Raw genomic sequence first — 23,850 nt, 5'->3', positions numbered from 1 at the left:
TGTACCCACATGTAAAAGCCAGCCTTTCATGGCTGAGGGATAAAAAGTATAAAAAATACTGGAGCTGAAAATAAATCTCAAAACCAAAAACCCCAAAATTCAACTTTAACCTGAGGGCCAAAGACCATCACAGCTAATGTGTTTAAGGCGGTAAATATCCTCACTGCTCATTTGCTTTGTTCATTAATGAAAAATCATTTTAAGTGGAGTAACAGTTAAAGTACAGCGTCATTTTTCTGTGTTTACGCTCCTTTATGCTGCTCTGAGTCTGTGCGTCTGGGTACAAACAGCTTGTAAATGAGACGAATGCTCAACAAAATCATTGCAGAATAAACGTGAAAGCTCTTTCCGAGCCCCTGAAGGAAGAAATGTGATCCAGGAGGCAGTTTTTACTCTCACGGTGAGTCAAAGTTTCTCGTCTGCCAGGAGGAAACGAACAAAAGCTGCAGGAACACTGACATTAAAAAGCCTCCCAGCTCCCGCTGCAGAAATGTTTCTCCTCGCTTAAAGACATTCTTCCTCTTCACAATAAAACCCTGAACAATGACTCCAGCAGCAGCAGAGGAGGAGGAAGAGGAGCTGAAGCCAAATTAAATTAAGCCAAAACAGTCATTGGTCCTGGGAGAGCCTCTGGGGAGGAACCAACCTTTCCATCCGAGAGGAGCAGATTAGGCCGGATTAGTGCAGCGCCACCGTACAAACACACATTCCACAGGCCCTGATATGAAACCTAATTAAATTTGGACAGCTGTGTGAAATGGGCTTAAGGAGCTCTCTTAATGGATTCCTGCGCTCGCCATTAGCTTTGACATTCACACCAGAGTCAGCCCTGCCCGAGGAAAACAAAGAAAACTGGCTTTCCTCCGAGCGAGACCGGCTCAAAGCGAACGGAGAAGATGTAAAGCGTCAAAGAGCAGGAGGTGGCGAGGCTCACGGAGCATTCGTAGAAACAGAGAGGCGGCGCTGGCGCTGCTTTTTGGAGTTTTTCTCCAGCACAGCAAACTCACTGTATCTGGGTCAAGTGGCAGAGCTGGAGTTCATCCTCTGTGGAAGGATGGGGCGGCGTGGCTGCAGGCTTTTACTCATCGTCAGTGTTTCCTCGCTTTATTTTGCCAACAGTCAGTTTGCTCGCCATCCCGACTGCCACCGAGACTCCCGCCTGCGACGGCTGATGGACACCCTGCTTTAACTCTCTGTAGGTGACGGCAGGGGGAGGCTGGGTGGAGGGCTAGCTCATATCTTGAACTAATCCTCCGGCAGTGAGTTATGGATCATTACACTAAACTCCCCCCAAAAAGGGACGTCCATTCCTAAATGCCAAAGCTGGCACAAACATACCCTCAAGATAAAGTTTGACATGTTGGCAAATACACGGATTCTCACTGAGGCGTAGAACGCGCTCAGCCTCGGCTGCAAATGTAAAAACATATAAAAAAGACAGAAAAGAGGAAAAAGACTCGAAACTACGTCTCCTGGAAACCGCTGATGTTTCCAGCGTGCCTGACAGGTAAAGGCGGCTCACCTGAGCACCACAAGCACGAGCTCAGAACAACATTAACAGATGTAATATTCATGTGCATCTTTATACAGTCAGTGGGTTGAAGGTGTGAAAACGAATGTTTACAGTTGGTGTAAGAACCATCTGGACCCTTTTCTACGATCATCTTAATCTTTTACCAGAAAGAAAACTCACCAGCTGTAGCCAGATGTTGGTGGTCAGCACCTGGTTCTTCTCGTCCTGAAACAGAAAAAGAAGAAAGGCGATCAACGCCTCGGTTACAATGAACGGTCCATCTGAGAGGTTAGGATTGCTTTTCTACAGGTACAGTTGCAGAAACCAGGATAGAGCGCGCATCATGGTGTGAAGAGGACAAACCAACAAAATGACTCTGAAGATGTTGAAGGAAAGCTTATCTGCTCATGATGTCATTCTTTGGGCTTTGGGGTGGTGACCCCCACCTCACACTGGGGCAGTTAAATGAGCCTGTGAAGTGGGGTGAAGGAGAATTATCACCCTCCAGTCTGAGGTGGGGGAAGTGGACCCACCCTGGACCAGCGTTTAGGTGTCTCAGCGTCCTGCGAACTGACAGCAGGTTTGATGTGGCGCCGGGTGTGATATAAACGCTGCACCGCTCCGCTGCGCTGGTGAGAAGTTAATGAGAAGCTGTCGATTTACCACCTGTGCCACGAGCTCTGAGTAGTGACAGAAAGAACAGTTTAATGGACGCAGGTGGTGGAAATAAGCTTCTTTGACGCGACGCCTCTCCCTTAGACACAAGGTGATCCTTCATTACGGAGCGACTCGGAGTAAAGCTGCTACTTTGTTGACGTGGTTCAGGTGTGTGACTAGGACGAGACGAACATCTGGGCCTCTCTGCCTGGAACAACGCCCCCCCGACCTGGACCGAAATAAGAGTTGTGCTACTGGAACACCAAAAATGTGCCTTTGGTGATTAAAGTTAGGATTTAATTTTACAATAAAACCAATTCTGCTCTGTTGCACTTTGAATACGTTCCTTTCCCCGACTCCTGTGAGAGAAGCTTCACAGCTCAGTTTCATCAGCAGAGATGCCCGACGGCAAACACGTTACAGACATTTGTCTGGATCCAAAGAAAGACACCCTCACAGTGTAGACTGCAACGTGGCCACTCACTGAGACGTTATTCAGACGAGTCATAACAGGTTTCTGCCCATCAAGCTGATGTTCTTATGCACCAGCTGCAGCAATGCTGTCTTCTGACAGATAATAGTCACATGTTAGTCACATAAATGTGGATAAGCCGCAGGTTTACATGCCGGAGACGTTGGTTTGTGTCCTGCTGGTGCTTTTATGTGTCCCGCTCCCCTCCTCCACACGGATGTGTTTTCACTCACTGGTTATTAGTAGATGCTAGCAGCACTCTGAAGCAGGGGAAATGTTGGTGCTGGAATAACAGCGGTGGCCACAGAGCTGTTTCCTCAGTGCTCTGAACCAGAACAACTTCTGCATAAAGAAGCCGGCTGCAGAGAGGCATAACTAACAAGTTCACAACAACTTTGCAGACGCACATGAGGATCCTGCTGCTGGCGACTCAGAAACTCAGCTGAGTAGGATCAATCTCTGCTTCAGTGGGGGGGTTATGACATTTTCACAAAAAATACGCAAAAAACAAACTCTGGGTTTGAGTTGCGCGAGAGGCTCGGTGGTGAATCTGGAGTCACGTGCGCTTCATGAGCGAGGGTTGGCTGATTGTTCAGTGAAAATTTACCCAAACAGTTCATAAACTTTGCTGTTCATAAAAACAGGAGGGACATGAAATGAAGACTGAACACATGGACTCATATGTATTGGTGAGTTCAGCTGCTCTGAGCTGCTGATGTTAGGAAGCAGGTGTTGATCGCTGATCATCTCTAACTCGGGTTCATAAGGGCTTTGATGGATTGTGCGGTCATCTTGGCCAAAGATGTTTTTGGGTTAAAGGAGCTTCTGTTGTTTGCATATGACTGAACACTCCTCTGCAGTCACGGTTAAAAGACAGTCTATTCTCCAGTGTTTCCTTCGTCCCTGTAAATTAATCTTAAACATGTGGAGCGCCGGCAGAGGGGAGGATGAATGCGAATAATGTCACTTTGATGAATGTCCAGCCTGTTAATACATTCTCAGGCAGCCGAGCGTACTGAAAGAATTAAAAGATGAGGATGTAAGCAAGTGGCCGGCACGTTGGAGGAGGGAGAGTCCACAGAGGAAAGAATATTAAAAGTTTAAGGACTGACCTCCAGTTACTAACGAGTATTATCTGTATGCTAAGCTGACTGCAGCCACATGAAAAACAAAGAGTATGCTTGAACGAATAAACCTCTTTGAAAGAACGCCTACATTTAAAGGTCAGACAAGTTCTTTTATGCACCAGGAAACCATATATTAGAGCAGGAAATTCACCTGGAGAGCAGATTGTTTGAGATGAAAAGAAGCCAAAACTTCCTCCCAGGATCTGCAGGACGCCTGCAGTGGTTACACAATCGCTCTCACTATGCTCCTGCTGAAAAGCCTGCAGCAATGATCCAAGAAAACTAGAAAACTTATGTAATTTATTGCTAAACGTAGAAGTTATCTGCCATTAAACTATGAAATGATAACGTTTATAACTGGTTGATAACTGATTTCTAAGAAAACTGCTTGTTCAGTTATTGCTAAGCTAGTTGTTTGGTTTGGATTAGGAAAAGCTCGTGTTTGGTTACAGTTACAGTTGTAAATGTAATCGCAGGTATTTGTCCGTAGAGTGCAGATTGCAGTCAAACGTATCCTGTTTGCTTACTCCAGCTGTATAATCCTCGCTACGATGGCAGTCATAGAACAAACCTCTGTTTACCTCGACTCCATTTACTCTGGATGAGGCTGTAAAGTGCCCGTGGCGTCGTCTCTTTCCTTTGGGTTTTCATTTCTTTGATGCTGAGAACAGTTTCTCTGACGATAAAACACAGGAACATGGTAGCTTCAATAAACTGCAAACCCACTCGTATGTCTTTTTAATAGGTTAATTATACGTTTTTAAAAATCCATCAATCTGTGCTGATGTCACCTGGACCCACAACACCATCGCCCTGGTAACGAAGGCCCAGCAGCTGCTGCACTTCCTCCGTCTCCTGAGGAAGAGTAACATCTACAGCTCCTCAGTGGAGAGCGTGCTCTCCTCCTGCCTGGAGTTTGTACTCAGGGGCCACGACCGAGAGCAGGAAGGCTGCACAGAGGGTCATTAACACCACCCAAAACACTGACTTTGCCCCCCCCCCGGAGGCTCCAGGTGGGGCACATAGGACACTCACACAGACTCTGTCCAGTCCTTTTGCGCTTCTTTCAAGCACTTTGAAACTGCTCTCTAATGTGCACCTCTCTCTTATGTTTGTCTATATATCCTGTTTTCCTGCTGTCTACTCTTTATATTTAATTCCAGCCCAGTGGGTGTGGTCACCCACCATTTCATTGTACATGTACAATGAAAATAAAGTGCTATTCTATAAAAGAAAACCAGGTACTCTCATACAGTAAGGAGAAAAGCCACAGTGGCAGCAGCCTGACGGAGAAACCAGGGTTGCCCTTTTCTCAGCCTCAATCTCACCTGTGACTCACAGACCAGACCGACCAGTCAGCCAGAAGGAAAACCCACCGGTGTGGATATAAAACTCGGGAGCAATGGGGCAAAACGGCAGCAGCTGTGAAATGGTGCTCAGCAGCTGATGAGATGATACGAGCTGATGAAGCCCAAAAATCACAGTGGAGGGGGGGGGGGAGGGGTGGGGGGATGAGAGAGGATCACGAGCCGAAGACGTACATAGTATTATATATATTATACAGCTAAATGATAAACTTAACCATCAGGTCATCAGAAAACAGTCCATCCTGTAATCCTGGACAGTAAAGTAAGTACTGAGGCTGGCTGCTTTAGCTCCTCCCACTCCTCTGATAGGCTGCCCCTCACATATAAAATATTTAAACAGCAGGTAGGATGGCACTTTATCCCATCGCCCAGAACCAAGAGTTGAAAAGACTGAATGAAAACGAGTTTTTATAGAGATTACTGCTCTTACTGTGTGTGAATGTTGATGTCAGGAAGATGGAGGCAGGTGGAGGTCCTGCTGGTATCCAACAAAAAGATTCAGCAGAGTACAGACGATAAACGAACAACCCGATATCCAACCCTGCAGCATCTTAAATCTGTAAAAAGGCTGCAGGAGATCAAAAGCTGCTCCTGTACTCAGCTGAATCTGATACTGTGTCGTTATCTCGTATTAATAAGTGGTGATGAATGAGCGCTGAGAAAGGATCCTAATGTTACGAACGAAACCGCGTTTCCCAGAGGAAAGATGAAGTCTTTTAAAAATGGATGCAGACTGATCAGGCGAGCTCAGATGGGCTGAGACGGAGAAAAGTGTCTGATGAATGGTACCACGAAGAAATAAATGATGTTAGGAGTAGATGAGGACTGGAGTCGAGGAGAAACCAGCAGATAAAGCAACAGATGAACACAGAGATACTTTAGTGGGTGATTAAAGTAAAAATGGTGTTTTGCCGCAAATAGCAAAATTGGAATGGCCTGGATCTGGCCCACACAATGTGCTTACACATGGCCCACATACCGCAAAGAATGACGGCCCTTTGGTGGCCCAGATCTGGCCCACACATGGGTCAGCACAAGGCCCTGTGTTGGCCCAGAACAGTTTCAGCTCTGGCCCCAGATGTCAGCTTGATATGTACCTTAATCAAGCCATGTAATAACAACATGCGCCGGGACATAATACAGGGAGTGCAGAATTATTAGGCAAATGAGTATTTTGTCCACATCATCCTCTTCATGCATGTTGTCTTACTCCAAGCTGTATAGGCTCGAAAGCCTACTACCAATTAAGCATATTAGGTGATGTGCATCTCTGTAATGAGAAGGGGTGTGGTCTAATGACATCAACACCCTATATCAGGTGTGCATAATTATTAGGCAGCGTCCTTTCCTTTGGCAAAATGGGTCAAAAGAAGGACTTGACAGGCTCAGAAAAGTCAAAAATAGTGAGATATCTTGCAGACGGATGCAGCAGTCTCAAAATTGCAAAGCTTCTGAAGCGTGATCATCGAACAATCAAGCGTTTCATTCAAAATAGTCAACAGGGTCGCAAGAAGCGTGTGGAAAAACCAAGGCGCAAAATAACTGCCCATGAACTGAGAAAAGTCAAGCGTGCAGCTGCCAAGATGCCACTTGCCACCAGTTTGGCCATATTTCAGAGCTGCAACATCACTGGAGTGCCCAAAAGCACAAGGTGTGCAATACTCAGAGACATGGCCAAGGTAAGAAAGGCTGAAAGACGACCACCACTGAACAAGACACACAAGCTGAAACGTCAAGACTGGGCCAAGAAATATCTCAAGACTGGTTTTTCTAAGGTTTTATGGACTGATGAAATGAGAGTGAGTCTTGATGGGCCAGATGGATGGGCCCGTGGCTGGATTGGTAAAGGGCAGAGAGCTCCAGTCCCGACTCAGACGCCAGCAAGGTGGAGGTGGAGTACTGGTTTGGGCTGGTATCATCAAAGATGAGCTTGTGGGGCCTTTTCGGGTTGAGGATGGAGTCAAGCTCAACTCCCAGTCCTACTGCCAGTTTCTGGAAGACACCTTCTTCAAGCAGTGGTACAGGAAGAAGTCTGCATCCTTCAAGAAAAACATGATTTCATGCAGGACAATGCTCCATCACACGCGTCCAAGTACTCCACAGCGTGGCTGGCAAGAAAGGGTATAAAAGAAGAAAAACTAATGACATGGCCTCCTTGTTCACCTGATCTGAACCCCATTGAGAACCTGTGGTCCATCATCAAATGTGAGATTTACAAGGAGGGAAAACAGTACACCTCTCTGAACAGTGTCTGGGAGGCTGTGGTTGCTGCTGCACGCAATGTTGATGGTGAACAGATCAAAACACTGACAGAATCCATGGATGGCAGGCTTTTGAGTGTCCTTGCAAAGAAAGGTGGCTATATTGGTCGCTGATTTGTTTTTGTTTTGTTTTTGAATGTCAGAAATGTATATTTGTGAATGTGGAGATGTTATATTGGTTTCACTGGTAAAAATAAATAATTGAAATGGGTATATATTTGTTTTTTGTTAAGTTGCCTAATAATTATGCACAGTAATAGTCACCTGCACACACAGATATCCCCCTAAAATAGCTAAAACTAAAAACAAACTAAAAACTACTTCCAAAAACATTCAGCTTTGATATTAATGAGTTTTTTGGGTTCATTGAGAACATGGTTGTTGTTCAATAATAACATTATTCCTCAAATATACAACTTGCCTAATAATTCTGCACTCCCTGTAGTGCAGAAGTAACATGACGAAACTCAGACACTGATTCTTATACAGCACTTTTCTTCTCTCCCGGGTTACAACATGCCACATTCACACACTTTCTCTAAGCTGAGTGCTTTCTAACTACATTCATACACATTCTCACTCTTGACATGCAGCCAGGGATCGAACCACTAACCTTCCGATCAGCAGGTGACCTGCTCTACCTCCCGAGCTAACAGCCACCCAGTGGCAAAGATGAATAAACCGTCACTAGGTTTTGGGTAAAGTGTACACTCACAAACCTGTCAAACCTGCATTTGAAACGTTGGCTACCACAGCAGTACAGTATTGCAACATGGCATTTGGGTCTTCTAACTAAAATAGGAAAATAGGAACATAAACAGTGCCATCATTGCCAGACCTGGCCCACATCTGGTTGACATAGACTCTGCCATGACACCAGTCAGTCAGAAGTGCCAGCTTGATGTCGGACCCGAACCAGACCTGTTTTCTATGAGCCTGGGCCACATAAACCAAACCACAATCAGGCCAGATGCAGCATACCATCACATAAACAGTAGGGGTGCAACGATACACAAAATTCACGGTTCGGTTCGGTTCGATACTTTGGTGTCACGGTTCGATATTTTTTCGATACAAAAAAAATGTTCATGCCTTTTTAATTTGTCATTTATTAAAATTATAAATATATATTTTAACTCAAAAGTACAGTTTTTAAATTTAACCCTAACCCTTGTGCGTGTTTTTTTATTTTGACAGCGAATGCGCACCTGCGGACCACTTATGTGCAGCCCTGGTTATTTAGCTCATCATATTGCAGCCACAGAAATTCTTTTGTCCATGAAACCATAAAGCTGCACTTTCTTTTTGCCTTATAGTCTGATTTGTCATAACTTCTCCGTTTTGTGGTAAGCTTTTCTTTGGCTGTCACTTCTTCACCCTGACCTGTCTTATTTGGCTCAGCAGAACTAAAATATATCCTGCTGCTTTTACACACGCACTCACATAAGCTCAGCGATTCTCTGCGTGATCAACCTCTCACATGTTTAAGCTGCGGGAGATTTCACTTGTCATGTTTGCATAGTAAGCTAATGATTAATAAGACGATGTCAGAGGAATTGGTGCACAAATTATCATCACTCACAGATCAGTGCTGTCGCTCTCTATACACAGTTCGCACGATTGCAAAGTGAAAGCAAAAAAACAAGCGCAAATTCAAACGCGACTTCAATATGTCACATATTGACAGTGGCTCACCGATGCCAATGACATAATTACCCAGCTACATTTCTGAAAGAATGCAAAAGCATTGACATATATTTTTCCTTCCTACAATAGCCCGACGGGCAGGGAAGAGATAGATTTTGGTAGCCCGACTGAAAAAATTGCTAGCCCCAGGACGTCGGGCTAGCGATATTGCAAGCCCTGTATCTGATTGAGGAATCACTCATCTTTGGAAAAAGAGAGTTTATTACAGAGAAATGGCTCTTTCCAAAATAAAAGCTATACTATCCGCTTCTTCTGGGCTATATTCTCAGCAGCATAAGGAGAATCATGTGCTAACAGCTGTCTAAATGACTCGGCTAAAGTTAGTAGCATGCTTGTTGTTTTTGTCTTTGCACTAGGATGATGTCGGCGTAAATGTGCAGTCATATTCGTCGTGTTCCCACTAGTGCTTTCAGGTTAATCTCGTTGAAATGACCTTAATGCCACAACACGGCAAATCTCCGTTAACGAGCTACCGCGGATGGCCTCATGCGTGGGGCTAGACGGCCAACACGTTAACGAGCTAACTGCGCTAACACACTAGTTCCCACCCATGTAATTGAGCATTGCGTGGCACATCCAACATACTGTTTTACTTTAGTCCATGACTCGCTTACCTTCAGGGTCATACGTCACATGAAAACCAAAATAATTCCAAACGCCAGATCTGAATGAGGGTGGGGGAGGTCCATGTTGCAAGTAGAGCTTAACTTCTGTCTCGCTAGCTTGCCCTGCGCTCTTCCTTCTGACTATGCTGTCTGTGTTGAGCGCTCAGTGGATCTGCGCTCGACAGTGCAGCCTAGGCGGAGTAGTCGAATGCAGATTCACTGAGCGCTCAACACAGACAGCATCGTCAGAAGGAAAGTTGATAAAATAAATTACAAATGTTGTATTGTTCGATACATATGCGTACCGAACCGAAAGCACTGTATCAAACGGTTCAATATCGATACGAATATCGTTGCACCCCTAATAAACAGTGCCATCTACACCAGGCCTGGCCCATATCTAAGTGACATACCACTTACCATGACACTAGTCAGCCAGCAGTGCCGGCTTGACACCAGATCTGGGCCAGACCAACTTGCTATGTGGGGCAGTGAATGTTGAGCTGTCTACGTGATGAGACTGCTGGGTCCATATTTCGGTTACATCCTGGTGCTATGGGGAGATCAAGAACCCAAAAACAAGTTCAAACTTAGGATTTTGGATGTTTTCCTGTTAAACTTGAGTCAAACCCTCAAGTCTGTAACTTTCTATCAAACACGTCGCCAAGGGAAACGGCACCTTTCACCTTTGGGGTGGAAAAGCACCGTGCCGGGATGGTTGCTGCCGGGATGGTTGCTGCCAGCGATGCAGCGGCGCGCAGACAGAAGTGATGCTGGAAAATCCTCCTAACAAAACCAAAGCAGATATTTGAAACGACAGATTCGCTTCAGATGAAGCTGCAGAAGTGAGAAATCATGACATCAGGTAATTAAACGCTCGGCTTCCTGCCAACTTCACGCTGAGTCATTTATATTGATTAAGAACCTCATCAAGCCCACGCAAAAATACGTTTCCCTCGCCGTGTGCTGTGGAACGCCTTCGTCACCCCTTTAGCTAATTAGCATGTTCCTGCTAACGGCGAGCTGTTTGTGAACTCTTGCTACTTTTGAACGTTTACGTGCTGTTAGACTCAGATTTAAACAGTATTTCCTACATTTGTTCCTTATTCAGATCCACATCACTTGTTACCATGGCAACAGCTATTCTTCCTGAAGTAAAGAAAATAGAAAACATTAAAGAAGCAATACATCAAAATGAAAACAAGTAGCTCCTTCAACAACAACAATCGTTAAAGATGATAAAAAACTAAAATATTACGACTGGTTCGATTCCTGAAACGAGCCGGCTGCTTTCTCCCTCCTCACCCGACCGCCCCCCCACTCTGTCCGAGCCTCTGCTGGCACTCCCTGCTCCAAAACCCACACTGACAGGAAGTGAATTTAAAGTTCATGTAAATACCAACGTTGTGTAAAAATAAGCTATACTTTGTCACGGTGAGAGATTTAGGTCCGATTCAGGTTTCATGAGTAACTTGTTTCTCCGTGGGACTGTGGCGCCCCCATAAATTCAGAGAGAAGGAGGCGGGAGCGATGAGAGACACTGTGGGGGGCGCTCTCCACAATCACTCAATCCAAAACCCTCACACATGCAGAACAGCACCGAGGCCACGCCTGGGTCCATATGAAGGTGGAGCTGCTGCACGTGGAGCACGATCGCATCTCCTCTGTGTGCACAAACACACACAGACACGAGTGCAGACCCATGAAACACACACTCACTGCACATCGGAGACAAAAGGCAGTTTTAGAAAGAGTGTGTGTGTGTGTGTGTGCGCGCGCTTGTTGTCACATGCCATGATAGATGAAAGATGAAAGTTGCCTCCTGCTGTGGCTGCTAGCAGGGTGCAGAGCGAGTGTTTGTTAAACTGGCTGTAAGATGTGCGTGAGGTAGAAACGAATGAGCTGAGCTCGTTTAGTTCCTCACAGCATCCGTTTGTTTGAGTTTATGTCTCAGCCTCACGGTCGGGCCGCGCAGCAGGAAAGTTCATCCCTGAAGTCGGGCTAATTGGAGCAAACGTCCACTCTGAGCCCGCAGAAACAGACGAGGACTGGGAGCTTCTAAAGTTTGTTTGTGTGAAAAGCAGAAAAGCAGTAATCTGAGGTGCGTCTCAGATGCAGCTCCACCAAAATTATTGTGGCTGTGGACAACAAGGTTCAGCCAGTCTGCCACTGAGTGGAGTCAAGTTGGCAGTTATATGCAATCTGTTTGTGATAATACACAATTAACTGTAATAAATCTGCAAAAATTGGATTTTTCTTCTCAGCAAAAGCAGAAATTCACTTTAAATTCCTCCACGGTGACGTAGCTGCTGCAGGACGGTCAGCTGGGAACAAGCTGCTGCAAAGAGCACTGCAGCGGAGCTGCTCGTCTGTGCAGCCTGCAGCGTGTCGGCGACCCGTCTGAGTTTATTCATTCAACTCTACACAGCAAAACATTCAGTGCAAACACAGATGTTATCTGGATATTTCTGCTCCTGCTTTCCCTCCTTCCCTCCCTCATATCCTGGTTAAAGTGTTCATGATAGCGTTAGAAGATCACAATACCAGATCTTCACTGCATGGTTATCATATGATATGTCATATGTTGCCCTTAGTCACAATCATCCTTCATTTATTTGATTTATTTAACTTTATGAATTCACACTGGTTCCCAGTAAGACCTGCAGTCATAGTTACAGTGAGGAGGCACCTGTGAAGTTTATCTAACGCAGCTCAGATGCTACAATACAAACAAGAAGCAACAGACGACGAGGAAGCTGTGATTACACTGATGTTTACATATCAGTTAATGTTATTATTGGTACAACATGTGCACCAGTGCATGCACCAGTACATGCACCAGTAGCTCACACTCTTCTAAAGATCCCCTTTAAGCATTTCTTTCTTGGTCCAGTATGAAGTCATCTAGTCTCTGATCTCACACACAGATGCCGTAATAACAGGGATATATAATAACAAGGATATATAATAACAGGGATATATAATAACAGGGATTATTAACAGTAATAATGTTCATACTGAAGCAACAGTTCTTACCACGTCCATGATCTGCAGCAGGCTGAAGCTGAAGTGGACGGTCAGGCTGTGGGAGTCATTGCTGACCGGCCGCTCTAACGGGTTGTAGTTCTTCATCAGCTCCTTGTAGAGACGCCGCTGGTACACGCCCTGCAGAGAGCCTGGAGGGAAACAGGAACGACTGTCGTCAGCACGCATGACCGCTCCAACAGTTTAACTGAGGTGGAGCCGGTTAAACCACTGACGCTAACACAGGCTTTCTCTCCCAGTTTAGCAGCTGAGAACCACTAAAGTATTCTGTGGAGCTGCCCAGACTCTCCTCCATCCCCATCCTGCCAGTCCAGAGTTTCCTCCTGGACTCAGAGGTTGCTTTGACTACATCGCTCACTCTGTTCCAGGTTTTTGTATAATATAAAAATGAGTTTGATGATCTGAGACATGAAAGTCTGACAAATATGTGAGAAATGTGAGAAATCAGGAAAAAGGCAGAGAACTTTCCCAGCACTACATTTGTTCTGTTCATTATCTGTTTTGTACGACTGAAGTGCTGTAACGCTGGGAGTGTTGGCAGGTCGTTAGCGGTGCCTCTTGATTGGCCGATGCAACTGAGCGGCTGCTTGAAGTGTGCAGAGCTCTGAATCTGCCATCGAGTGAGATCTGTGACCCACGTCTGGTCTGACAAACATCGATTTCACCGCATTTCTCTTCCTTTTGTCACCTTTCATCTGAGGCAGCCCAGAGTCGCTCAGAGACCGGGGGTCTTGAAGGCTTCGAGGAGACGGATTACATCAGCCTTGGTGGAGATGAAAGCTCATCCGGATGACTGACAGGTGCTCGGTGAGACCTTGGCCGAGCGTGGGGGGAGGGGCTGACTGTCAGGAAATGAGCTCCAGATAACAGAAATATTTTCTGTTCCTTTGTCTGCGTTTCGTGCTCTGACTGCTCAACTAAAAAACCCAAACGCTGGTAGAAGTCAACAAATGAAGGGATCTGAATTTCTGAATGAACGTAAGTGAAAATGAAATTATTTTATTTACTGTCAACATGAAGAACTGCAGAGCTGTGACTGTTACAGTGATGCTGCAGCTTCTGCAGGCAAACGTTTTACTTTTATCTGGACTTCTGATCCTCGGGTGTATTATAAGTTTTAGTCTGTAGTCCAGTCTGTGACTTCAGTCCTGCATTTGAAGCTGTTTCTGTGTGTCAGTGGTTTCTATTAATAGAACTGTTGTTTCTATTTCCCCCGCACTTTCACGCCTGCTCTATCTTCTAATATAATTTCTCTTCATGGTTTATATTCTCATCTTGTTGTTTGAGTCTTTTGTTCTCGGTTGTAGTTACTGTTGCCAACGCTGTGTTTTTGTCTGTGATGTCTCCTGTGTCACGTTAATCTTGTTTATCCTCATTCAGTTGTGTCTTACTTCCTGTTTTACTTTGATAGCGGCTGTTATCAATGCCTCATGTGAAGTTAAACGTTCCCCGTGTCTCTTTATGTTGTCTCCACCTGACCCGTGGAGGCACGGACCCTGCGGCTCTGATGGAAAGGTGTCCGTTTGTCCAGCACGTGATTCTGGGGAATCTGGAGGCCAAGTCAACACCTCAAACTGGTTGTTGTGCTCCTCAAACCATTCTGGAAACATTCCTGCTTCCAGTGCATTATCCTGCTGAAAGAGACCACAGCCATCAGGGAGCACTGTTTCCATCGCCCAAAGCATCACGCTGCTGCTTCCTCTGGCTCACCGTCTTCCCATAATGCATCCTATTGTCGAGTGTTCCCCAGAAAAGCGGCGCACACGCATCCATCCAGCCTTGGTGAAGTAAAAAACGTGATTCGGACCAGGCCACCTTCTTCCATTGTTCTGTGCTTTAGTTCTGATGGTCAGCACGCCCACCCTGACTGGTCTGCAGCCCCATATGCATTAAACTGGTGCTCTGTGCATCCTGACACCTTTCCATCAGAACCACCTGACATCGACAGTTTGAGCTACAGCAGTTCGTTTGTTGGACTCGTGCAGACTGGAGACAAATCTGCAGTTTTCTACATGTTCTGACCCAAACTGTCACACTGACCCATTTCTCCTGCTTCTCCCATCATTTTACAGGTTCTTGTTCCCTGACATGTCCCACCCACTAACAGGTGCCAGGATGCAGATCGGTGTCATTCACTCCACCCGTCAGCGTGTTAAGGCTGATCGGTGTATCGCTCTCTGATTTTGCATTCCCAGCCTCGCTCTTTGTGTCTTGAGCTTTTGTACGTTCTCCTCATTAACCTGCATTAAACGCTCACTTTGAGCTCGATTCCTGCTGCCCGAGTCAGCGACACAGCTAACTCTGACACTCATAAACACGTGAAACACAAATATGGACTCTAACCGGTCACGTGACTGATGTAATGTTGTGTAGGAGAGCTGATGTGAGTGAAGCTGATATGTAAATGTGTCAGACTGCTCCAATAAAAGCCTTTCATGCTGTTCCAGCGGTGGCAGCCCAACCCTGCACGCTGCATGTACCAAACCAGTTCTTTTCCTTTGTTTTTTGGCATATTTCTCCTGTTCCAGGTGTGCATGTTCATATCAAACATGACCAAAGCTTCAGATGATGAGCTCAGTGTCTGTACAGTGAGCCAAAAGCTGCAGACTGCTGTAAAAACACCGCTTTTTCACCCTTTTATCTGAAGTATGTTCTGATTGGGGCATTTCCTTAAGTGCTCTGATGTAAGGGAGGCGTCCTCCATCAGTCTGCTCGGGGTACTGGAGGGTGGGGCACGTGTTGAGAGACAGGGGTGGTTTTCAGAAATCTGCATATCACAGCTGACCTGCAGCATGTGTAAATGCAGAATGCGTGAAGAGTCGGTGCATTCAGGAAGCTAATGCTGCTGCGCCGCATGCATTCATTAAAGACAAAGGAAGGAATCTGAGTCTCAGCCAGCTGTGAACAACAAACAGAGATTCTGCAAAATCCCAGATTATGATATAGGAAGCGAGTCTGTGGAGGAGATGGAAGGAGTACTGAGCAGCTCATGAATAGAAAATGAGAGTGAGAGGAGGACGGGTGGAGGAGTAATAAAGATGAAGAGAGGGCAGCTATGACGAGTGGGACGGCGGTGACATACATGTGGAGGTGTGGAGATGTCCAGGAGAGGGGGCGGTGGACTTTAACCAGACTGTTAACGATGATTTTGGAGAGTTGAGGAAAGCAGGGGCATGATTACGTGTGTGGTAGGAGAGACAGGTGGGTTGAAGGTGGGAGTACATCAGGGATCTGCTCTGAGCTCCTTCCTGTTTGCAGCGCTGACAGATGAGGTCGAGAAAGAGAAGCAGGTGGAGGAGAGCCTGGAGAGGTGGAGGTATGCTGGGGAGAGAAGAGGAATGAAAGTCCGTAAAAGGAAAACGGACCATGTGTGAATGAGAGGTGGAGAGGTGCAACACAGAGATAGTGTCGCTGCAGGAGTTTAATGCCTGGAGTCAACCATCCAGATAGGGATGAAGAAGTGAGTGCAGGCAGGGTGGAGCAGGTGGAGATGAGTGTCAGGGCTGATTTGTAACAGAAGGAGAGCAGCAGGAGAGAAAGGGGAGGTTTCAGGATGGTGGTGAGAGCTGCTGTGATGAGTGGAGATCAGATTTAAAGGGAGAAGCAGAAGCTGCTCAGTGACTCCACGTGCTGTGAAATAAACACTGTAAAAACACCACCCACTCTGAGTGTGTTGGTGTCTGAGTCAAACCGAACACTTCTGTGAAGACGTGAAGCTTCTGGGCTCTTTGCGTGTTTCACACTGATCTCAGAGCTGTGACTGCCTGCACGATAATCCTCGAACCTTCAAACGTCTTTAAGAGAAGGTGGGAGACACGGTTCACCAGTGAGGCGCCGCAAGGACGCCCCACAGACGCTCACTAACGGGAACAAAAGATGTTTTATTAGCTTTAAAAAATGCTTATTCTTCTTAGGGAACGACCAAGAAAACATGATTTAATTGGCTGAGTTATTTGAACAGCTGTGAAAGGTCAACATTTCCTTTGGGGAAATAACATTTCAAAAGATTTAAAGCGGCAGCTGCTGAAGAAGACGTCTTTGAACCTTAAACTGAACCTCAGAGCTGATTTCACAGAAATACCAGAATCAGCACAGAGACGTGAAGTAGTTCAAAACGTCTTTTTCTAAGAAGACATTTATGACCCCGGTTTTATGCAAACGAGCTCCTCCAGCAGCGAATAATCTGAAGCCTGAAACCTGCAGCAGGCTGAAGACGTCCACAGACGGTGTGAACAGACGATGTTCATAATAAAGATCTGTGATAATATGCAGGCTAATAGAGAAACTGTAAACCTGAAAGAGTTGATACAAACAATCCAGATATGAACTGGTGACTTTCTTAATTTCATCTACGAGATTACATTAAAAATAATCCCACAGAAAAAATACGTTGACAGATAAGTGAACACTGCTACCACAGGCCAGCTCGTTTCACTCAGATTTAATCTGACATGAATCATGAAAACCTGATAACACGGCCCCATTTAATCTCCACTGGACCAGTCAAACTTCTGCCTAATAACCAGAGATGGGCAGTAACGCGTTACTGTAATCCGATTACTTTTTTCAAGTAACGAGTAAAGTAAGGGATTACTATTGCAAAAACGGTAATTAGATTACCGTTACTTTCCCGTAGGAACGCTGCGTTACTGCGTTACTAAAACTGTGATTTTTTGCGAGAATGTCTCACTGACAGTGACGTAAGCGAGTGCGACGTTCGTGACAACAGCTGTGTGCAGATCAACAGTGATCATAGTCGTGGAGAGAGAGTATGAGCGTGCAGCGTTTAAAGCGTGGAAGTACTGACCTTACTTTGAGTTTGATTCCATAAAAAGTGACAAAAACATTAGTGTCCGCTGTGCGTGGGAAGAAAACTTCTTTTTACAGCGAAAAAAACCCCTAAACTTCCAACAAGCACCGAGTAGCTACGACGTAATGGGAAACTCACAGAGAAACTGCCGTATCCTTCCACTGACTGCTGCGGCACACCTGCACCAGGGTAACCCTCCGCCTACCTCACTCCTGCTTTACAGGTGAAAATAGAGCAACAGGACCGCTGAGTCTGTGACTTTATTTATTTTCTGCTGTGTTTTACTTGCATCTATTTGAAAGACTGAGTGTAAACACAAAAACTATTTTATTTTATGTGCTGGAATGTGCAGAAAATAGGTTTCAATGTTAAACTAATTTCTTCCAGTCAGAGAATGTTGCAGATAATTAAATTTTTGCTTGATGCATAAAGTTAAAAGATTAAAACTAATAAAACAAGTTTTAAAAAGAGACTTTTCCATTTGATTACATTTTGTATGATGGATTATGCAGAAAAAGTAGAATTGGACTGAAAGATCTATCGCTTTATCACCTCTTCAGGTTGTAAATCGTGTTTTTAAAAAGTAACTAAGTAATTAATTACTTTTGAAAATAAGTAATCAGTAAAGTAATGGGATTACTTTTTTGAGGAAGTAATCAGTAATTAGTTACTGATTACTTTTTTCAAGTAACTTGACCAACACTGCTAATAACCCAGTTAGATCATCATCAGATCACCGCTCCATCCTGCTCCTGCCCGCCTACAGGCAGAAGCTGAAACAGGAAGCTCCAACCCGGAGGGCGGTGCACTGTTGGACGGACCAATCGGAGTCTGCGCTGCGGGACTGTTTTGATCACGCGGACTGGGAAATGTTTCACGTGGCTGCTAGGGACATTGATGAATACACAGACTCAGTCTGCGGATTTATCAGGAAATGCGTGGAAGATGTCGTCCCATCCAGAACAGTTAAATCCTTCCCAAATCAAAAACCCTGGATTAACGGAGATGTTCGCGCGGCACTGGCGGCACGGAGCACCGCCTTTGCCTCCGTGAACACATCGGACTACAAACACGCACATTACCAACTCCGGAAGACGATCAAAGCAGCCAAACGTGAGTACAGGGACAGGGTGGAGCAACAGTTTGACAACCCTCGGAGTATGTGGCAGGGACTAAACACGATCACAGACTTTAGAGGGAAAACCAGCACACCGCAGACCACGGCCTCTCTGTGTGAGGATCTAAACGTATTCTACGCTAGATTCGACGCAGCGAACACCACGAGACCGGACAGTGTGCGCACCGCGGATGACGTCAGTGCGCACACTGTGTCTGAGGAGGATGTGCGGAAGTGCTTCAGGAAGGTGAACGCACGCAAAGCTACTGGTCCGGACGGGATTCCCGGCCGCGTCCTCAAGTCATGCGCGGCTCAGCTGGCTGGAGTGTTCACGCACATCTTCAACCTTTCCCTCTCTCTGTCTGTAGTCCCAGCCTGCTTCAAAATGGCCACCGTCGTCCCTGTACCCAAATCCTCCACCATCTCCTCATTGAACGACTGCCGACCTGTAGCTCTGACCCCCATCGTAAGCAAATGCTTCGAGAAGCTGGTCAGGGACTTCATCTGCTCTGCACTACCCGACTCACTGGACCCTCTACAGTTCGCATACCGCCACAACAGGTCCACTGATGATGCCATAGCCCTGACACTACACACTGCCCTGTCACACCTGGAGAAGAGAGACACGTATGTGAGGATGCTGTTTGTAGATTACAGCTCAGCATTCAATACCATCGTTCCCTCGAAGCTGGACAGGAAACTGCAGGATCTAGGACTGAGCAGCTCCCTCTGCAGCTGGATCCTTAGCTTCCTGTCTGACAGACGCCAGGTGGTCAGACTGGGCAGCATCACCTCATCCCCCGTCACACTGAACACTGGTGCTCCACAGGGGTGTGTACTGAGCCCTCTCCTGTACTCACTCTACACCTACGACTGCACAGCCACTAACAACTCCAACATCATTGTGAAGTTTGCGGACGACACTACAGTGGTGGGTCTTATCACCAACGGTGATGAGACGGCTTACAGGGAGGAGGTCAGCGCCCTGACCCACTGGTGTCAAGACAACCATCTCACCCTCAACGTCGCAAAGACAAAGGAGTTGATAGTGGACTTCCGGAGGTGCAGAGAAGTACACACCCCCATCACCATCAGCGGCGCTGCTGTGGAGAGAGTGAGCAGCTTCCGCTTCCTTGGTAGTACATCTGGCTGAGGATCTTACGTGGTCAGTACACACAAACAAAACAGTGAAGAAGGCGCAGCAGCGCCTCTTCTTTCTCAGGAGACTGAAAAGATTCGGCATGAGCCCCCGCATCCTCAGGACCTTCTATCACTGTGCCATTGAGAGCATCCTCACTGGATGCATCACCACCTGGTATGGCAACAGCACCGCCTACAACTGCAAAGCTCTCCAGCGAGTAGTGCGGTGCTCTGAACGGATAACTGGAGGTGAGCTTCCCTCCCTCCAAGACATCTACAGGAAGCGGTGCCTGAGGAAAGCGGGGAGGATCATCAAGGACCCCAGTCACCCCAGCCATAAACTGTTCAGACTACTTCCATCAGGAAGGAGGTTCTGCAGCATCCGGTCCCGTACCAGCAGACTGAGAGACAGCTTCTTCCATCAGGCCATCAGACTGCTGAACACGTCATAGACACCTCAGCTTCACTACTGGAACTTCAACATTATGCACTCCACACTGTACAGTAACGCCACTGTTTTGCACATATTCAACTCTGTATATTTTATTTTATATATTTTATTTATTGTTTACTCTATTTAATTTGTAAAATATGTGTACACACACACACACACACACACACACACACACACACACACACACACACACACACGTAGAAAAATATTTAGTATACACATCCAGAAATGCATATACTATTATATATTGTACATATATTTATTAGTTTCAGATGTAGCCATTCTTGTATTTTGCTTGTTTACATTATTGTATTTTGCACAACTCTGTTGCTTGTGAAGCTCGCACACAAGAATTTCACTCACATGTGCTGTACCAATGTACCTGCACATGTGACGTGACAATAAAAGTGATTTGATTTGATTTGATTTGAGTTAAAAACAAAACATCCTTACTCTGAGTGCATAAAAGTTTAACTGCACATTTAATCCTTGAGATGTCTGATAAGAAAAAAGATTGCAGCGACACTGGAGACGGGGGCGGGGTTTAACAACAGGCGAGTCGTTTATTAGGCTGGGGGAAGGTACAAACAAAGACTACTAAAGCTAAACTGAACTGGAACGAAACTGGGAGAAAATAGATACTAAACGGGACAAAGAACATGAAAAAGACCTGAACACAGGAAACACGTACGCTGGGAAACAAACACAACAGAAGACCCGACAACGACTGACAGAAAACTCCCACACTAAATCCACAGAGAGGAGACGAGGGGAGCGGAAACACAGCCGACTCAAATGAATGTGACTAAACACAACCCACAAGCATCGCAGAAAATCTACTGTTTCTTCCTGTGTGAACCCAGGAAAACTCTGCTGCACTGTACTGTGACACGTGGCTGAGCGTGGATGGTGTCAGGAAGAGGAACATAAATCTGATGAAGATACAGTGAGAGGTCCAGCTTTGCACCCTTCTCCTGTGAAATGTTCCCAAAGACTCGCGGTGGCCCAGACTGGACCCTTTGACGGCCTGGTTCTGGCCCGCGGGTTGCATGTTTGACACACCCACCCGTGGAAATGTTAATGCACAGGTGCAAAATTCTTCTTCTTCCTTTTTCCTCCCTTACACCTGGACTGCACGAGGATCACCTCACACTGATTCTCCCTCAGCAAACAGCAGGACGCCGCACGCGCAGAATCAAACTTCTTATTTAATCTGCAGATTAAAGTTCTGTTTTTGATTCACTCCAAAGACATAAAATGTGACAGAAGCAAAATCTGATCACAGCATTTGTTGTTAAACGTTTATTCTAATCAAATCAACTTCTTATTCACTTTCTGTTTGAAAAACGCATCTTTGAAATGTCTGCATGTGCATCAAGATGCAGTTTAAAGCTGGAGAGCTGGTTTTAGTCCACAGGTTACAATTCTTCATCCAGATAAGTGTCCTCACAGCCATAGACGACCTGTGTGTGTGTGTGTGTGTGTGTGTGTGTGTGTGTGTGTGTGCGTGTGTGTGCGTGCCTACCGTGGATGAAGCTGCACAGCGTCAGGATGAGCGGGGTGAAGACGCGAGCGTCCATCATCAGCAGCGAGTCTCAGAGAAGCTGAGCGGAGTTCCTCCTGAACCGACGGCAAACACGGAGAGAACGAGAATCAACAGAGGGTTCGCTCTGAGAGGAGACGGGGTTGCTCCTCCCCCCAAAAAGCATCCAAAGGAGTAGATTCAGCAGCCGGAGACACCGAGGAGAGAGAGAGAGGTCTGTGAGTGTGTGTGCACATGTGAGGACGGAAACGTAGAAACAGTCATAAAACTGAGCTTTACAGAACAACACACCTTCATCCACTGCTGGATGTTTACCAGTTTGTAGTGTTTTTTTTTCTTTTTGTTATCTGGGATCTGTATGATGTCATCGATTGGAGATACAGTTGTGGCCAGAAGTTTCCATCCCCTCATCTGAGGCATGCATGCTGGTAATGTTGGGCTTTTAATCATGTCTTTGCACTGTTGTTTTCCCAGGGTGGATGCAGGCTCAGATATATGGTTCATATTTGTAGAAATGTCTCTGAGCAGGCTGCACCTCGAGCACAGTGTTGTCGCAGCTATGAACATGAACTCAGGCTGATGTCTGACTGCTCCTCTTGGCAAAACTGGTGGACTTCATTTAAATTGCTTGGTTTCCTGGGATGGACCACATTCAAAGACGCTCTGAAGCTGCGTCGTCCACACCAAAACCAGTTCTGATGTGTGTTTGGACTTTTGCTAATCCACACAAAAGCATCACACGGCTTCATCTACACTCACTCAAATCTTTTAATAACGATTCATTTGTGTGACGGCACTCGTTGGATCGACCGGCACAAAGTCCAACCAACTCAGTGAAGGAGAAGTGCAGATTTACACAACTACAGGTTCTTCTGATGTCGCGTCCCTTTGCCGAGGTCTGGAAGAAGTCCAGCCCTGTCACTGTGAAATGAGAGGAAAGCAGTTATGATGTTCAGGAACCAACCAGGATCAAGCTCGCCATGAACAGGAAACTGCAGGAACACCAGAGACAAGATGCATGTTTGGAGGAGTAAAGGTGAAGCTTTCAAACCTAAAAACACCAACTGTCTGCTCTGTTTGCTGTCAGGGAGTGGACGTTACACTCAGCGATGGAACAATGAGGGACGATGGCTACTTCTCCTCAAATCAGCACATAATAAATAACATTCAGTGTTGTGGCTGAACGGTGCAGCGACACCTCCCAGCCGTGATCTGGACTCTTCATCGCTCAGCTTTCACACCTCACTGAAACCAAGTCTCAGGGACTGACAGCCCGAGGTCACCTGCAGAGTCCATTCACACTTCTGACTGCAGCGCCATCACAGACACGAAAACTGAGAGACGCTTAAAGAGACGCCTGGAGGAACAAAGTCACAGCCGAGTTCAAATATGTTGCAGAAAAGAACACGCTTTCCTTTACTTCCTGTCATAGATCCTGTTCCTGTGGACGATGCTCAGCTTAAATATCGTGAAAGTTTCAAATAAGTGCATCAGGCTACGTACAAGTACTCAAAGTCAGAACCAAAGCTGCAGACCCTCACTTTCTCACAGTTTTTCTCTTTTGGATCTGTGTGATGTCATAAAGAGCCTGGTCCTTTCAGGTACTCGGCAGCGTCACCAAACTGGTGTTCAAATCTTGACCTAAAAGGGGAGGAGCTAAAATTATGGATGTGATTCAAGCAGCCCGCGGTGGCTGACGACCGTGCTGTAAATAAAGATTATTATTGCGGCTGTGTGCAGGGAACTTGGGGTCTCGTTGCCTTGGAAATGGTTCCCTCAAAGACTCGTCTGCAACCACTCACAGTCAGCTGCAGCTCTGGCAACAACACAAACGTCTGCTTTCAGCTTTATATGTTCTCTCTTTATATGTCCTCTCTTTCGAGACGCCGAAAGAGAGGGAAGCGAGCCGGCGCACTCGTGCGTTTGAGGAGACGCGGACTGCGAACCGCTCTTCCTGGGATCTTCCTTTCTAATGTACGATCACTCAGGAATAAGACAGACGAACTGGCCCTGATGAGAAGCATGAACAGAG

General features: G+C 46.1%; 1 protein-coding gene across 1 annotated transcript; it reads right to left on the bottom strand.

Moving 5' to 3' along the window:
- Positions 1 to 25: 25 nt before the first annotated feature.
- LOC120737862 (neuronal acetylcholine receptor subunit alpha-7-like) lies at positions 26 to 23,437 on the bottom strand. The gene is made up of 3 exons (XM_040038764.1): positions 21,801 to 23,437; positions 12,746 to 12,885; positions 26 to 1,738 (listed from the first exon to the last, which is right to left on the bottom strand). Exons 1-3 carry the CDS (start codon positions 21,856 to 21,858, stop codon positions 1,661 to 1,663), a joined length of 276 nt encoding a protein of 91 aa, XP_039894698.1. The 5' UTR covers positions 21,859 to 23,437; the 3' UTR covers positions 26 to 1,660.
- Positions 23,438 to 23,850: the final 413 nt, after the last annotated feature.

The sequence above is a fragment of the Simochromis diagramma genome, unplaced genomic scaffold (assembly GCF_900408965.1).
Source record: "Simochromis diagramma unplaced genomic scaffold, fSimDia1.1 OVJJ01000366.1, whole genome shotgun sequence".
Lineage (NCBI taxonomy): Eukaryota > Metazoa > Chordata > Actinopteri > Cichliformes > Cichlidae > Simochromis > Simochromis diagramma.
The sequence above is the reverse complement of the archived record's forward strand: the minus strand, read 5'-3'. Positions and strand labels throughout refer to the sequence as shown.